Source organism: Saccoglossus kowalevskii, chromosome 2 (genome assembly GCF_978046115.1).
Source record: "Saccoglossus kowalevskii chromosome 2, keSacKowa6.1, whole genome shotgun sequence".
Classification (NCBI taxonomy): Eukaryota; Metazoa; Hemichordata; class Enteropneusta; family Harrimaniidae; genus Saccoglossus; species Saccoglossus kowalevskii.
Window position 1 is genome coordinate 21,836,894 of NC_140642.1, and position 17,909 is coordinate 21,854,802.

At 34.3% G+C, this 17,909-nt stretch overlaps 1 protein-coding gene across 3 annotated transcripts in view; it reads left to right on the forward strand.

The window, feature by feature from the left end:
* LOC100366878 (uncharacterized) overlaps positions 1–16,870 on the forward strand; it is a 30,838-nt gene extending 13,968 nt beyond the window's left edge. For all 3 annotated transcript variants that reach the window (XM_006823679.3, XM_085492855.1, XM_085492862.1), the window contains one exon: positions 16,591–16,870. In XM_006823679.3, coding sequence (XP_006823742.1) covers positions 16,591–16,722 — 132 coding nt within the window. In that variant the 3' untranslated portion in view covers positions 16,723–16,870. The remainder of the gene's footprint in view (positions 1–16,590) is intronic.
* The last annotated feature ends 1,039 nt before the right edge of the window (positions 16,871–17,909 follow it).

Genomic DNA, 17,909 nt, shown 5'->3' on the forward strand with positions numbered 1-17,909 from the left:
CTCTGATCAGTCTTAAAAATATGGTTCACTTTTTTTTTTAAAGCCAAATTAAAATTTGGAAATATTGAAATTTGTAAGTTACCATATAAAGAGAGCTTACAATTTCTTTTGGACTGTCTTTCACTACTTTGTGTTTCCATACGTCTAAACCTGCTGTATGTTAAAATAGCATCTGTTGCACTGGCATAAAACTTTATCAGCTGAAAATGTCATGTGCCAAATATATTGCTTATTGTAATTGAAGTTCTTAATCACAGTTCCCACAGTATTATTTAAAAAAGATAAGATAATATTTTGTGTGTTTTTTTCTGCTTTCGATGTAAGATTGTAATAGTCAAAGTAGTGATTGTTTGCTTGTATTTTTACGATCACCATTACACTTTTAAATAATAGCACAGAATCCAAATTACATGAAATATGAATGCATCTGATCAGTTGGAGCGTATTCACAACTGAGGCCTGACGACGACGGCATAAAGTGCAAAGCCTCTTGGCTTCCTGTCTAGTGTTCCACCATATTATAAATCACATTTGCTCCAGTTTATGCTGTTCTTTGGCTTTCATTTCTTCATTATTTCCAGCATTTTTTATTTCTAATAGTATTGCGTAATAATTTCTCCCTCTACCAACAACACAACTTGCACCACACACAGAATAGCTAAACGGAGGAATCAGTGGTTTTTTGATAATACAATGTAATTTTGTTTCTATTTCAACAAGAGCGAAGAGTCAAAGCATGAAAAAGATAAGAATAGTGCGAAATATAAAATGCATACTTTCTGTATCTCATTTTATTTTTTCCTGCACCTACATGTAGTTTTGATGCGATTCTTCGCGCTAGACACGAAAGAATTTTCCTTCACTTGATTGATAGTTGATATTGGTGTGAATTTGTGTTGTTTGACATGTTACACACTTTTAAGTGTTGAAGGAGATTAATACAAACCACTATCCAAAAGGTCATAAAGTAAGCAAAGTAGCCAGAAGGTTGGCATGGACCTGATGCAGAGTGGTGTCACCACAGTCCACATAGTATAAGAAAAACAACTGTTGCAAGGAGAAGGCTCGCCTGCTGTCAGCTAATATTAATTGGTTTCCCGCTGTTGACCTCAGTGTGCCCTACATCTATCCTCTTTCACTGGGGTCTTATTCTGGCAGGAAGTCCTAATCTTATCTTTGGGTTTTGTGAGGGTCAGAGGTGGTGCAATGTCAATGTTGTGGTCTGTGGGCGGCTGATATGCTCCAAACTAATCGGCATTTATTGACTACTTTGTGCTAATTTTGACATTTCCACTTTCTGGTATAAATAGGCTAGGTGTTACTCAGAGCTTAGAGAAATATTTTTATGATATTTTTTATTATAACCACTTTGCTGGTCGTAAACTCGCTACATTTGGCTTTACCTTCACAAAATAAGTACTACAAGCACGTTTGTTTCTCCTGTCTGGGTGGTGGATTGGTTTATAATGCCAAACTTTGCAAGTCTTTGACTGACCCAGGCCCACCGAGAATTGACACCTCTGAAGGCAAGCAGTTTATTAGTACTGACTTATTTATCCAAATTTTAAAAAGTTTTCACTGACAAAATCCTCTCATTGTTGACTGACTTTATTTCTTTTAAAGACTCTCTCAGTGCGGATCAGTGGTGTGGCAATCTAGGGGTCCTATTATGTTTCGCAGGCCAGCCTAAATTCTAAAAATATATATATAAAAAAAAACACTGGGAGAGGAAATGAAAATGCGCTTTCATTGTCTACCTTTATTGTCAGCTTTCATTATTTGTCCTTTTAAATTGAATGGCGCATTGAAACCATGATACTCCATTTTGGTTTTGTGGGAGGGGCACAACTGGGCTTCCTTCATAGTCTTGAATCAAGGATTGAATGACATAAATGAAGCTCTCAACTGATGCAAAGTTAAAACGTGGCAGGCTGTATGTTTTGTTCTTGATACACATGTCTATTCCTGTATGTCCCTTCGCCTCGAATTACTTTGGTTTCTAAAACTAACCAATTTTGTTATAAAAACTAAAAATTCAATGATAACTATTCAGCATTATTTTGACATAATAATAATGCCCATGACAAAAAAACAAGACTTTTCAATGTTAAAAAAATGATGTTTATTATCCACAACTCAGACTTCTTATTTTTAGTACAAGACTTCACACACAAATTGTAATGATACAAAAAAATGAAAAAAAAAAGAATAATTATTATCAGACAGTTTTTCATGGAAAAAAAAGTCTGAAATGTTATAGAAAATACTTCAAACTTTATTCATTTAGGGTGCAATGGTTTTAGCCAGAGTGGCTTTGTCTTTGTCAATAATTACCTCCCTGCAAACATGGAGAAGGATGACAGTATTGTAATAGGATTAATTATTCACTTTTAATTTTTTTAAAAATTTATTTTGTTCATTTCGCTGACTGGAAAATGCGCTAAATTAAAACCCAGTGAATATGTAAAATTGAGCATAGAACACACTATCCTGAATAATAAAATCATGAATTTAAAACCCACTGAGTATGCATGAAATGCTAAACCAGTGAAATTTAAACCCAGTGAAAATTAGTCATTCTACAATATTTGTCACATTCATGCAGTGAATTGAAATATGCTACTGTAATATATACTTATCAAACAATACGTTTCTCTGAAGTTTAATTTACTTTTCAAATAATGGCCCGTTTCTGATGGCCAGTGATGGTGAAATTTAAGGAATTTTTTTGTAGACAAATTTAAGGACAAAATAAATAAATGATAGCTTTGTTTCTGGTCAGTATGCGCATCAGTTTAAAAACAGTTGTTTTCTGTGAAAATAAATAACAAAAAAATTAAAAAAAAAACAATCATATTTTAATAATAATCATATTTTAAAGGTAGCGAGGAAAATAAATTAATACTTCATAAATTTCCAAGCAATTGTACTGGTATTGAGCCTATGAAAAGATTTGATAATCGTCATTGTTTATTAATGTAAATTAATTCTCTAGGTTCTTTTTTTCAGTTGGTCTAAAAATATAATTGTTTTGTAAAGTACGGTAAATCTGTACTGTAATGTTTCAATATAAATTTCAAATATTGCATCCTGAATTCAGCAAGTATGGTGCAATCACGGCACTGAGCAATAATATCACTTAGCAACAACCTCAATGACAATGATTAATACTGTTAGAAAACTGTTTGAGTTATGTGTCAACATTATGGTTTATAGCCACTAATGTACGTATCCAGCTTTTTCGACATATGTCTAGTTTTTTGTGTACTCCTGTTAAATGCCAAGGAACCGTAATGACGTAAAATCAATAGTTTTGTCAGAGAAATAAATAAGGGTGACTGAGTCCTTTCTGAATCGATACTTGCGGGATGGTTTTACTTTGGGGTAAAAAGGTTAGAAAATTAAACAAAATATACGAGCTGTTGTACTGTGGCATGCAAGCCAATGCCAACAAACCATTAATGGGGTCTGCTGGATAATGCGCTCTGATTCACAAGCAATATGGTAATTTGGTTAAGGATGAAATATAAAAGAAAGTGCTTGTGTTTATCCTGAAACAGTATTTCTTCATGGCTTTCTACTGATATTAAGGAAGCAATTATATGTGATATTGCCAAGAGCTCTTCATGCTGGGTTTAGATGCATTTTTCGAGTGCAGAATGGCTTTTTAATAACTGGCTTTGTTATCTCCGCCTTCCCTCAAGTCGGTCTTCTCAGATAGGAAATGTATTACTGTATAGTTTCATTATATGCCTGCAGACTGACATATGTTTAAAATTATACAAGATTGGTGGATGTAGTGATATAATTCAGATTATTTGCATACACATTTGCATAATGGTTAGAGCACCATATTTACTAATTGAGAAGCACATCTCTTAAAGAAGCGCACATAGTTAAAAAATTACATTTATTGTATATGGTTCATTTTGACTTAATTTTACTGAACCTGTCATTTACGCTACTACTAATAGAGCAAATATGGTACTTTGTGAATGTTTGTTTTCACTTCTCTTCATGCGCCAGATAAAGCATAAAAACAGGGCATGCCTCTTGAGAGACATATTCGGCTGTTAGATATTAAAATCATATATATCTTCATAGTTTATCGTGTTATCTTTTAAAAACAGAAAAAAAAAAGAAATCTTCTGATCTGCTCAAATAAATTATAATGGAACTGCATCAATGAAAAACTGGCAAATTTGTTTTTTCTTTCATTTGTTCTTTGGCTGAGAACTTGACCTTGTGGTAATACTAAAGGGGAGCATATCCTATATTAATGGTGCCTAGTTACTTGATAACGCAGCAGTTGGCAATTTGCCAATATTTAGGTGTTTAAGGCCAAAACAAGAACTTCAAAGCACATTGGAAAAAACAGTATGACAGAATCTAGACTAATAATAAAAATCTGGTTAGTGTTAACACCCATCATCTTTGTTATTAAAAAGTTTGTTAACCTAATCATTTTAAAATGCACCAAAGTAATTTGTTTAAGAAATAATTCTGTTTACATTATCATCTAGTATAAGAAAATTCAAATTAAATAGTACCTGTAGTCTTTCTTGATTATAAGAAATTGTACTTTAAAACATACCTGTGCTTTTTTTGTTAGTACCATAGTACATGTCATCTTTGTTGAGGGACAAAAGAAGCAATGTATGGCATGTATTGGCGCCACTATTAATATTAATATTTAAGAAAATTAATATATTATTTTTCGCTGGATAGTTTTTTTGTGGCTAACCTAACTGCTGCTGAGCTGTTTAAAAATGGTTTTACAACAAGAAAATACTTTTTTGATTTCTTGCCCATTTTTTGTTATCATCACAAATTTGCAGATTTCCTAGACGTATCGTTTAATGTAAAAGTCTAAGTGGTGACATGGCTCTGTCTCCCAATTCAAGAATATGTAATTAAATGTTTCAAAACTGACAGTATTCATAACCAGCAAATAGAATAGTAAGCCCAAAACATACTTTAATTTTGGACAAATTTCTTGATGAGTAGAGGTTTGTACTGTAATGACAGATGGAACTGACCTAGATATCCGAGCAGTTATCCTTATTTACATGGAATTGGTCAGATTAACGTGACTGATGATGCAGATTATAAAGGGAAGGTTGAATTTTTTTTTTTCAACAAAGAAAGCGTAGAATTCTACTTTATGTATAATTTTCATGAATTTCGTTCTAGTGAGGGGAAGCAGGAATAGTTCACGGTTCAGTGTCTCTTGAAATGAGTTGTGAAAATTCAATATGGGCAAATTCATTGCTTATTGATGAGCATATTCTCAGGAGTTTTGTGAATGCTGTTGTCTTGGTGATGGCCCTACATTGAAGCTGCCATGCCATATTTTTTTTTTTTAATATCCACATTTTCTTAGTTTTCATTGTTTATTGGAAAAAAATGTCTCCCTTTTGTTTCCATAGAATTTTAAAAGAGGAAATTTAACTTGCCGGCAGTCATATGTCAACATTTATTATACAGTTTATAGCTCTGTATTTTGATAAGAATATAATGTGTGTGATCCACCAATCATATGCAAATATGTAGGAGTTGAAAGACAAGCATATTAATGGTATGGGTGAAAGCCATTGAAAGAACCTGCCTGTCTGACTGCTGGCAAGCATTTGTTTGGATGTGTTGAAAATATTGCTGGTATTAATAAAAAACAAGCCAAAAATCATGCAAAAAATGGCTCTGGCCATTGATATCCCGAGTTTTGTTTAATTGTAGTACTTGTGAATGAATGAGACAGTCAGTATATGTCCCATAGACTGGAAAAACTTTTTTCGGTTTTCTTTGCTGAAAATCAACATGATTTAAGTACCTCGTGTTTAAAGTTTTAGAACTTCAGTGTTTTGACCATTCAGAAAGAATTTGTTACTTTTTCTGTGCGTCTGGTTTCACTGATCAGGTTTCTTGTCATCAGGCAAGGGACTTTATACTGCATGTAGCAGGAAGTCTCTGGTAGCATTGATAAGGGCTATGGATAAAATCATTGTAGAATTTCAGTGTTTTTTGTTGTTGTTTGTCCCCATAATTCATTGAAATGGATCACCGGGATATTTCACACATGCTTCATAGAGCGCGAGTTACGCTGATGGAAACATGGTACAGACGCTGACAGAATTACCCCCATTCCATTGACACATGTCTGTTTTTGTCTCCTGTTTGCTTCCCTGATGCATACTACTGATCTTTTACCTGTTCAGTGTATTAGACTACCAAGTCAATCTTGTTTTCTGTTGTGCGTTTTCTGACTTCAGTTTTAACAATAAACTGAAATGTAAAATGGGATTTGCATAGCAGGTGGTTTGAAATGTAATAGAGCTAGCTCAGAACATCTAGTACAATTTGTATCCATTGAACTGTGTAGAATTGTATTTTGAATTTGATTTTTAAATGATCTAAGCAGACAAGGTCCAGAACTGAAACTCATAGATTGGGTTCATGCTGTCTGTGTATTTGTTTTATCTTATTGTATAGTTAATACACTGCTTACATATTGCTAATGCCATTTCCAACATTTATTTTTCCCTAAAATCCATTTAGGACATGCAATGTGCTTGAGACATTATCGTAAAGTTGTATTAACCGATTCGGCCACACTTAAAAATATTAGTTCCCGATTGGCTCATATAGGCAAAGCCAGTTGTTTGTAACAATATGTTTGGTGGCCTTTTTGTCCTAAAAAATTAAAATGTAATCAATTAAGTTTGATCATTACTTGAGTACACCATTGTAGGCTAATTCATGTCTCAATTAATCCAAGATGTCTACCAACAGATTGCTATCCAAACATCTAGGTCCTGTTGTCTACGGGAGAAAATAAACACCAATTTGCAAAACTTTATCAGACCATAAATCAAAGTTAGTTAAAATGTTGTGGCAGGAAAAAAAAGCTCTAGCACAATATACAACTGTGTTGCAGTATCTATTGCGTGAAAGCGATGCCTATGTTATTGTATGTATATTTTATTACCTCATCCATGTGATCTACAATGATGTATTCAATGATTTAATACAAGGGTATGTAGTAGTGGCATAATTGCACAATGTCATACTATTGAAATTTATATGCTGCTATCACTCATTTGAGTCGAGGATTCCATTATTTCAAATGATATGTGGAATGTATGCAAGTTGACATTATATACAGTACGGCAAGCGCTGCATTTACATACAGGTGAGCCCAGGAGCCTCACACTCCATTGTCACATAGTTCCACGTTGACACAATGATACTACTGTGCTAAGTATTCTGTAGAAGTTAAAGAAAAATTTTAATTTAAATGTCAGACCTAGCTAGATAAGAGTAGATAGCGGGTGAAGTAAATAGATTTTTTTTTTTTTTTTTTTTTAGATATCTCTATCATATTTTTTTCCGGTTACTTTTTGAGCCACATTGTATTCTCAATATTCAATGTTAGCATTATAGGCATTCATTCATATGGCGTGAATGACATTTTTTTTTTTGAGCCTTTTTTCTCTCTCTAAGTGGGAATCCTTACAAAATCATTATCCCTTCATTTAATCATCTTTGCATGAACTGTTGGTGACCTGTTAACATGTTGGCTATGTGGTATCAAATGTTGCCGATAATCTAGCAGTTTCCCCTTTACTGTACGCCCTGGAGTCTGTCTTTTCTCGAACTGAGAATTGGCAAATGTAAAATGTCTGTCAGTCGCTGCAATACTAAGCAATAGTCAATAGGAATAGACCTGAAACTAACTAATTTAATATGATCCTTGCACTGGTCTAATACTTGTATCCGGATTGTACTACATGTACATTTCACCACAATACTCAAATACTTGTAATCCCTGATGAACAGAGTGATCCTTTTTTTTTCCCCCTCTCTCAAAATCTCCTTGTTTGATGCGTATAGTGTAATTTAGTTCCTCCTTCTCGCATTTGTGGGACTTGTAAATTGATGACCTACTTTTGATGCTACAGTATGTACTGGCAAGCGTGTGCTGCAAATTAGGTATCTTGTGGGCGGTCAATATGGCTATTATGAGTAACTGCATTAATGAAAGGGAATGTAGTAGGGGAAAATAATGGACAGAGAGTGTCCATTCTGTAGGCATGCAAAACAGGGTTATTTCCGGTGGGTGTTTGTACTGGACAAAGAACAATCTGCATACAGGTGCAACATTGTGGCCCTTGCGTGCCAGGCATACTAGTATGGCCAGCCTGTGTCTTACTGGTAGGTCCTTGCAGCACATATGTGTGGCTATGCCCTTCTGTGCTCTAGCTCAGCCGTGCTGGTAAATTGGGGAAAAAAAGAGAGAGAAAAAAACTTTGACAACCCAGAAATCATTAGGGAGTTGTTTTTCAAGGCTTTTGTAGATTTGCAATGTTAGATTCAACTAGACAAAAGATTCATTTTGTTCTTTTTTTCTGTGTGTTGTATACTATGTATACTATAGGGAATTATAAACACAAGTCTGTCTGTATAGGTGCCGCAAGCTCACTTGCTCCCTCCCAGTTTCTGACAAATTAGACATGGAAAATGCATGAAAAGAAACCTGATTGATGTGTATTTCAGTATTAAACTGAGGAATGTGCGGGGTGAAGCTGTTATTAAAGATTGCATCCCTGTCTCCCCTTTGAGGAAAAATGGTACATTCCTGTCAGAGAAGCTATATACATAAATATGTATTTATATGTAGTGTAAATACACACTTGGTATGTAGAAATATAATACAGTGTTGATTGATTTGAAGTAGTGCTTGTCACTCTGCTAGATATCTATCTGGTAGTCTTAATAGCCTGTTTGTTATTGTATCTAGCCCTTTAATGAGTTCAAGTTCATTGGCCCCTAAAAAACAAATAAATTCCTTCTTGCTTGCTTGTTACCCTGTATAGAACTAGCTCTGAAAGTTTATATTAAGACGATGTCTGTTTGTGGTCATTGTTGTCAGTGTTGTAAACTTCTGTTTATTAAAGTGGTTACAATAGTTCAAATGATTTTACTGCATCAAACTATGTATGTTGCAGAGTGCAATGAAATCTGACCTAGTTGATGTCATTGTGAATTTATTGACAATGCAATCTTTTCCATTAAATTACATTTTGAAGTATTCAATGTTCAGTTGAGTTGACAGGCATGTGAGCATAATTAATTGGGCAATTGGAAAATCTCTACCATTTTAATCTTTATTATTTCTAAATTTATTTTGAATGCCTTGAATGCAATGAAATTTTCTAATAGATATCTTGTACATATAATTGGTTTATCATACATTTTATATTTTATGTTTCCAGAACAATTTATTGTTAAATTAAACTACAAATGTAGCAGCTTAATTATGAGCCATCCACCTTACACTTCACGTTTCCAGTCCTTCGGTTAAATAACACGTACCCGTACTAATATTACACATCATCTGACTTTCAAGCATTCAGAAACATAATTGTATGTCTTTTCAGTTCTTCCTTTCATTAATATTCTCATGGCATCTTGGTCATAGTTTGCTGTTCTCACTTTTGTTTGGCTGTTCACAGCGTGTGTAAATAAATGGGATCTAGTCATACGCAGCCTTGAGAATAAAACTAGTCATAATTCTAAAGGTGTAGAACAAACTCAAGGACAACTTGCTGAGAGGTTTAATTTTCTCTGAGTTTGACAGCTGAGTGTCGTGATTTGAAATATTTATTGGTTTGCATGGAATGAATTCTACATTACTCAATGTCGCTGTGTTACTGGCATATTCGCTCTAGTTGTCAGTAACTGCAGTAATGTGATTAAACTTATTTTCCTTTTCTAGTTGACTCTTTACTTTAGAAGTTTGTGTACTTAAACTAGATGAAGATGAATCATTTTTTTGTTACTGCATACTAAAGGCAATTATTAATATTGCAGCAAGCAAATTTAAAATTTGTTTGTTTTTACTTCTTTGCTTCCGATTTGTCATCACTTTGTGAAAGTGGAATCCTTCTGTACTTTGCTGAACATTGTTATTCTCATTACTTGTATGGTGTGAGAAAAACAATAATCAGGTTTTACTTCGACAATTGTGTAATCTCATCTGGAGCAAAGTCTTCGCTTGCAAATTCTGAAAATTACGAACAAACGCATATAATTAATAAACATTAGACACAAACATTGATTTCAGATAGTACAAGGCAATCATTATCGCTTCATCCTGTTTTCGCACTCTAAATTGACTAATTTCAAATGATTATGAATGACTTGGAAATTACTTCCGCCTGAAGGGACTGTCTATTTTTATTTACTTGGTTACATTTTTCCCTCGACCCCAAATGCGCCACTTTGCTATTAAATTCACAGGGTAGCACGAACATGTCTTTGTTCATTAGAAATCTTTTTTTAACTCACCTGACAAGCTCATGTGCGTTTATGCTAATCATGTTGAAAATTGCTTTGGTGTCACTATAGCAGTGTTGTTGCAATACTTGTTATTGCTCACAGGTGCAGCTCTCAGTTTACCCTGAAATAATGCATGATGGAATCCAGACTTAGTGGTGGCAGCAGTTTGATGGACTAACAATTATCATTTTTGTGGTCTCTCGACTCATTTGCTTTCACTTTTGAAGCCAATAATTAATCATCCTCACGTTATTCAGTTATTCACGTTGATGTAATTTAGTGCATGAGTACACTGCCTTCAATTGCACCAATATCAATATTACCTTTTTTATGGTATGAACTTTAATCTGAGGTATTCTTTTAATGTCCTTGACTGTCTCCTGCAGAGTGGCTGTAAAAACTGAACCACAGTTCAACTCTGACGAATCCCACTCTTCAGCCTTATATTTACATGTATGTATAAAGAGGTCTGCTAAAAAAACCATGTGGCTATAAAAATAAAAAAATAAAAACGTCATTCTCAATGAATATTGCCATAGACACCCATGAAAATACTAGAAAAAATTTGGAACAAAGAAAGGTTAAACAGATTAGCAATTTTCTTCTCAATTGAGGGGGGGGGGGGCATAATTTAAACATGTGTTCTGTGTGTTCCGAATGTTTAGATAACTATGAGAAATCTTTGCCCTGGCTTCAGAGCAAACAAACAAAAGTTGAGTGCGTGGTATGAGAACCATCTGAAAATGTTGTATTTGTGACAGAAGAGAAGCAGACTAGAGGTGGATAATGAACGATAGGAAAATCATTTTGGATTATAATAAAGCCCAGCATGGAATTAATTGATTAGGTTTTATTTGGTCTGTCAGTCATTGTCATTGTCATTGCCAGTGTAAGAATGCAGTCACTTGCCACTAGTTTTTCTCTGGCTTTCTTGTTAGCTTCCACAAATGAAATTAAAATGTGATTATTCCACTGTCTTTTATTTACAGTGCATTTATATATATATATACTGAGTGGTACTGTACAAGTTTAGCAGCAGGCCCTCATTGCTTCACAGCCTATCTCTCAAAATCAGTATTTGTAAAAAGCCATGTGCTCGCATAATTTAGAATTTCTATTCAGGAAAGTCTGTTAATATGCTGTCATGCCAACATAATAGGCCTTTGGGTACTTGTACTATGCTTTTTTTCCAATTATAAAACTAATGGCAACCCAGAGAAAAAAATAAAGAGACAGAGAAGCTATGTATTATTTCTTGATGTTGAGGCCATATTCCGGGTAGTCTCTTTATGTTTTAACAATATTTTTCAGTATTTGACATTGGCAATCTTCGTTGCGATGTTCCAAAATATGAGAAATGTGTATGAATCAACACATTTTTGCTGGAATTGAATGCAAAATTTCATCAAGAGTTCTATTTGCACATCAACAAAGAGTAAATCTCTGTCAGAAGATGAGTTTCCATGGTAACCGACTAATATCATGACAAATCGTCGTCTATCCCTTATTAAGAGAAAAAGAGAACGAAAATGCCTGGATCTGTCAGCTGTAGAAATCGGCTTTGCGTATATTCAAAAGTGTATTTGTGATGAAGTGAATGGGAGGTTACATTCATTAGAACACAACCTCATTCCTATTAGTGCTATCGCTGAAAAATAAAAAGCAAAAAAAAAAAAAAAATGCTAAATTCATAGTGTTTAATAATAATGGATTGGTATTCTCAATGTTATTATTAAAATGGTTCAAACATAACTAACTTTGTATAAGTCTAATAAAATGTTGATACTTGCCACATAGCATTAGAATTGAGGCAGTAGTAATTCCTATAGCCATTTTCATGGGAATACATAGTAGTGATTTAGCACAACCAATTAGGAGGCTGTAATCAACTCCTCTTTTTAATAGCAATGTGTCTATTGTCTGCTTTTTAACACTTTCATCTTGGTTCAATAATTGAACAGTTTGACAGTACAAGGGTTAATTATAGGTCAGTCAGAAGGAAAAACTGTGTTGTCCTCGCTCAATTGGTTGTGTACTGTAGAATCATTATGTTTTGAGAGTGATTTATTTTGTAATTTTTTTTGCATGTGACGCAATTTTGTGGGTATTGTATTACGCAGTTTCTAATTAAAATCAAAGAATGATGCAGAACCGCAATTTAGCAACACAGAATGTTTCAAATTCATGATTTATTCTTGTTTGCTACAATTGTGAAATTCTATACTTGTAAAAATTTAATGATTCTACACTTGTTTCTCCCATACTGCTGTCATGGAAATTGTATGTTGGAACATCAACTAACTTGTTTCTAATAGGAGTGAGGGTGTGCCATATACTCCTATATGGGTGGTTGCGCAGATGTCAGTATCGGTAATCCTGAGATAAGACAGCAAAGGTATTATTGAAAAAAAAAATAAAAAAAAAATATTGTGAATTGGTATCAGGGATCTTCACCTCTCAGGTTTTCCATTGCTAGCTGTAGTACTGACTTACAATACTGTTAAGATTATGACACCTCAGTATATTGCATAGCTGACACTATAGTCCACTCTTAGCCAGGTCAGCACTCAATGGATGGCTAGATCAAGTATGCAAATGCAGTTAGTATTGAATTTCCTTTTTGCTCTCCAGGCTCCAGGCAATATGAATCAGCTTTCTTGCTCCCACGTTGAATAAATTATCACTAAAATATAATACATACATGCTCGCTCACTTTAGGGAAATTGAGAAAGGTATCGCAATCCCCATGGAGATGTCTATTTGAAAATTAAAAAAAAAAAAAAAAAATGGTGACATTTTGTCTAATAAAGAAAATAAATCAACCTTGCAATGCCAGTGAGCTTGTTCTTGTGTGAAGTCAGTAAAGAGAGAGACTGGCGGTGTGTTTGTTCTCTGCTGTAGATCATAAATCTTTGTAAATCCACTCTGGGGAACTTAGGTAATTACATGTTGCTTAACAATTGTCTGCTAATACGGAATAGGTTGTAAACCCTCCTCTGTCTTTCACCTCTATCTTGGACTTATTTTATGAATGCAGGGTTACTTCTGTTGGTATGCCACCACACTTTACTCTATTTTATCCTTGCTTGACCGCACATATGATACAGAGAGAAAGAGAAAAAGAGAGAGCAAGGTTTCGAAGAAAATTTAGTACAATATTTGGTGTGGAAGTAAAGCGTCATTTGATGATTGATGAAGAGATCAGGAATTTGTGAAGCCACTGATGCATGAACAACTGAGCTCTTGTAATATACAAGATATATAATATATACGAGATGTATCAGTATGTGCTTGGGATTTCATTTTGATTAACATCATTCTTAGAGAGGGGGGAGAGAGAGAGAAAAAGTACACTGAACAACAGCAGTTGATGAAACGCTCAGTACAGCACATGACAGGTCTAATGTTGGGTTTCCGAAATCCCCATGTGAACACATATGTGCACTTTCACGTTTCGTTTAATAGCTAATTCACTTGAATGTTTAATGTTTAATCATTTTAGACCAATCGGAGTTAAATTTCTCTGATATTTATCCAAATTGATGATTCATAGCCATTTTCCAAAATTTGAAATGCAGCAAGTTTTTTTCGTACATGTATTAATGTTTCTGCCACTGTCTGCAAACTTGGTATTTTGACAGTGAATGAGACATTAGCAATGAAAGTGGTTATAAAATAGTTACAGTTGTTAAACAAAAATTGTGTTTCATGCAGTGACTGCTATAAAACCCAGCTGTCTTTGTTCTACCCTGCACTGTGACCATCATTGGTCTATTTTAACACAAGTCTTCATTGTAACTATGGTATAGATGTTTCACAGCTCTGTCACTGCCCCTGGTTTTCCACCAGCAGTTTGTCAGGATGAAAAATAAACAATTACTGCCAGTGATTGGCTTGCAAAAACATTCCACTTTGACGCCTTTTAACCCTCTTATGACAGTGTGCCTGTATTGTTTTCATATTCCCAGTGTTTTGTCAATTCAAACCGGAATTTGTCACTGTGATCAGGATATATTAACAGAAAGAAAACAAACAAAGGGGTTCGTACATGGGTTAATAATAATAAAAATTGTTTATATAGTATATTAACGTGTGATCTAGTCAGCAATGTACATTGTGTGCAACCTCAACCTGTTAGTGCTTAGCCTGCCATGTGTTCATTGTGCCTAATTTGCTTCACTTGATACAGTTTTAATCAAGGCTGTCATTCTTTACACATGAAATTGTCCACAGGGAGATGACATTGTTTTGAAAACCCTCCTAGTATAGATGCTGGCTTTTTATTTGATTTGAACTTGTGTGCCTCATTTAAAATTGCCAAAGAGTTGATGTTAATAGTAAGTAAGTGAGTGAGTGAGCGAGAGAGAGAGGGAAAAGGGGATTTGAATGATAGAGATAATGACCGGGTAGTAATGCCATGCAAAGGCAATTTTCATCAGTCATCAAGCTCCTTTTACTTTATATTTTTTCACATTTTAAAAGAAATGCGAAAATGAAATTGAATTTAAAGAAACCTCCTCTGTCTTTATTAGGGAATGACTATGGTGGCTCTTTTGATGGCGACCTCAAATACAATTAAGTAGAAATTTGCGCCAAAGGTCTGATGAATTAGATTTGTACGTTCCAGGTGGCAGCAGCAGAAGGGGGGATTTTCAGGGGATTCATTAATTTTGTATTATAGAGGATGTAAACAAAAAAATGACCAGAACATACTCAAATGCCTTGTCATGTTCAATCATGTACTCATTTGGCGAATGAGAAGAGCGGGGCGGTGCATTCATCCATCCATCCATCCATCCATCCATCTATCTAGGTATATGCCGTGCAATGTCAGTTTTGAATAACAATGGCCGTTAAACAGTTTTCTGTATAAATACTATTTGTGTTTGTTTTGCATTTGTTTTCTTTTGAATTTATCACACTGCAGCTGTTGAATTAACTCGGCTTTGAACCTAAAATATAAAATCTAAATCAGTTGTATGTTTTTATTCTTCATGTTCACCGGGACACCAATGTTCAATAAAGCCGTACTTTCAGTGGCTCAAGAGTTATTTGGTAACTTTTATCTTTTTTTTTTTTTTTTTTTACGACTTGCACTTGTCACATTTAGCTAGGAATTATTTGTCTAGTGAAGTTCAACCTCGTGAAGTCGGTCACATTTAAAGTGGTCTGGATTCTTTTGATAATCACTGCCTTGCAATTTACATAGTTTCCTGTGTTTCAAGCCATAAAACTGACTCCGATTTATTTCTCTGCATCTTGCCTACACTTCATTTGTGACATGTATAACTGATAAGTTCAGTGGGAAAATTGCAATATTGGAATGTCTTGAAGATTTTTGGGGGAGGGGGGCAGAGAGTTCACAACTGGCGTGTTTGAGGTCCAGTTGTGTGACCTGGTGGGGATAGAGCTTTATTTAACCTAAATAAACCATTGTGGCATTCTCATCGGATAATAACCACAAATATTTGAACATTTTTTCCCTTCAAATTGCTGCCCCTGCTACGTTTAGTTCTTGTATGTGTTTTAGTTATTGTACTAGTAGTATGAAAAAAATAGAAATTTGATAATCCTGCATTATTGTATACTGGCGTATACAGGATAGCACTTTAGATTGGTGCATGATTCTTTTATCAAGCACTCAAAAATAACACTGAAATGTTTGTGCCCTGTCGACATGGCTATCTTTATGGTAAATTGGCGATCAGTAGAAATGGACAAATGTATTCCAATATACATGTGTGCAAGAGCGAGAGCGAGAGTGAGTGAGAGAGAGAGAGGGGGGGGGGTGCTCTCATCAGCTTGGTAGCTTGCACATGTGTTACCTCTCTCTATTGATTGGGAAATATATTACTTTAATAATTAATGTCGTAATTGACAAGATGTAGACAGCCGTGGTTTACCCAGAAGGCTAACAGAAAGCCGCTTTAAATATAAAATGGTCTCTTTTGTGGCCGTTTTTGTGTGTTGACAATGTAAACTTTACTCTTTTTTTTTTTTTTCAAAATGGAATCAATATCACGTCCAAATTTCAATTCATTTTTGCAGACTGCTGTAGTGCATGTCTAATTCATGGAGTATAGATGGACAGTGCCTCGCATTTTTGTGTTTAGTGTTACTATAAAGGGGCGTTTTAGCTTCCTGGTCAATCATGCGCATTGCATTTTCCTAGAGAGCAGTGAATTATTGAAAAGCGCCCTCTATTGTTAGATTTTAACTATTCATAATCATCTTTTATTTATTTATTCCCAGAGTCTGAATGTCAGCGCAGCAGCAAGGCAACCAGCTAGGTTCTTGTGTGATCCGGCTGTGTTCTCGTTTCGCTCAATTAGCACGATAAATTCCCTACCGCCTGTGGAAGACCCAACGTTGACTGCATACTGAAAAGAAAATGTTCCATCCAGAGAGAGGACCAAGTAATTAGGACTAATTTAAGAGCTTTATCTATAAGCAGACCTGACAAGACGCACATGCTTTGGACTTGAAAGACAATAATAACATTTTATTGAAATATTAAAGTTCCCAATGACAATGGAAATCATTTCTTTAGATAGGTATATACCAGTACAGACCAACAGAACAAAAAATCTTGTGTTGTTCTATTGCTATTCAACAATGGTATCAGATATTCAGTTTATATTGGTATTGGTTAAATGCAACGGTTTACAAGACGTAAAAAATAAAAAAGTCTATTCTAGAAATTCTCCTAATTTTATGTTCAGATTTATTCACTGTTGTATGAAGAGAAGCTAAAAAAAAAAAAAAGTATCTAGATTTTTCAAATTCTGAGAGTTGCTACTCAGGTGACGTTTGTTTCTTCTTCCTAACTTTGATTTGCTTCGCCTTTCTTTAGATGAGCGAGGTGGTGAAACATAATGTTTAACCAAGGTGGCCTGACAGCATTGTTGAAAATACTGTATATATGGCGTTGGCTGCAGGTCATTTGTAGATGGTAGATTTTTTTTGTTGATAAAGATTTTTATTTTAAATCTTATAACACTATCAGGGATGCTGCTTGTTGGGGCGGATGAAGATTCACAGGCTTAGAAAAAAATGGTCTTGATTTGTTTTCCTACTCTTGAATGATAATTTACCATTCATATTTTGTTTTCGAAAAACAAACAAACAATGAATTCATTACCACCAGAGCATGGCTTTATAATTTTTTTTGCTACATACTTTTTGTTTGACAACAAATCTGATTGTTTTTGTTTTTTAAAAAAAAAAAATTACTTTCCAATAATTTCTATGTGATATTTTGTTGTCATAAGTGAATCCAAACCGAGTTGTCATTTATATTAAAGGTTTTATTTCTAAGCATATATAATTGTAGACCAGTTTGATTAAATACTGACCTTAAGGTATCAGGTCAGAATGACATATTTAATGAAAGTGTCTGTTGACTTTAAAAAAAAAAAATCAATGTTATTGTTACTAAAATCATTGGTATGAATTTTTTTTTTTTTTTTTTAAATTAAGAAGAATGTAGAAATAAGTTTGTAGCCAGGAACCAATGTTTTTGGTTACTGTCCTTTGATATTTACCAGAATTAAGAGAAGAATAATTGCTTT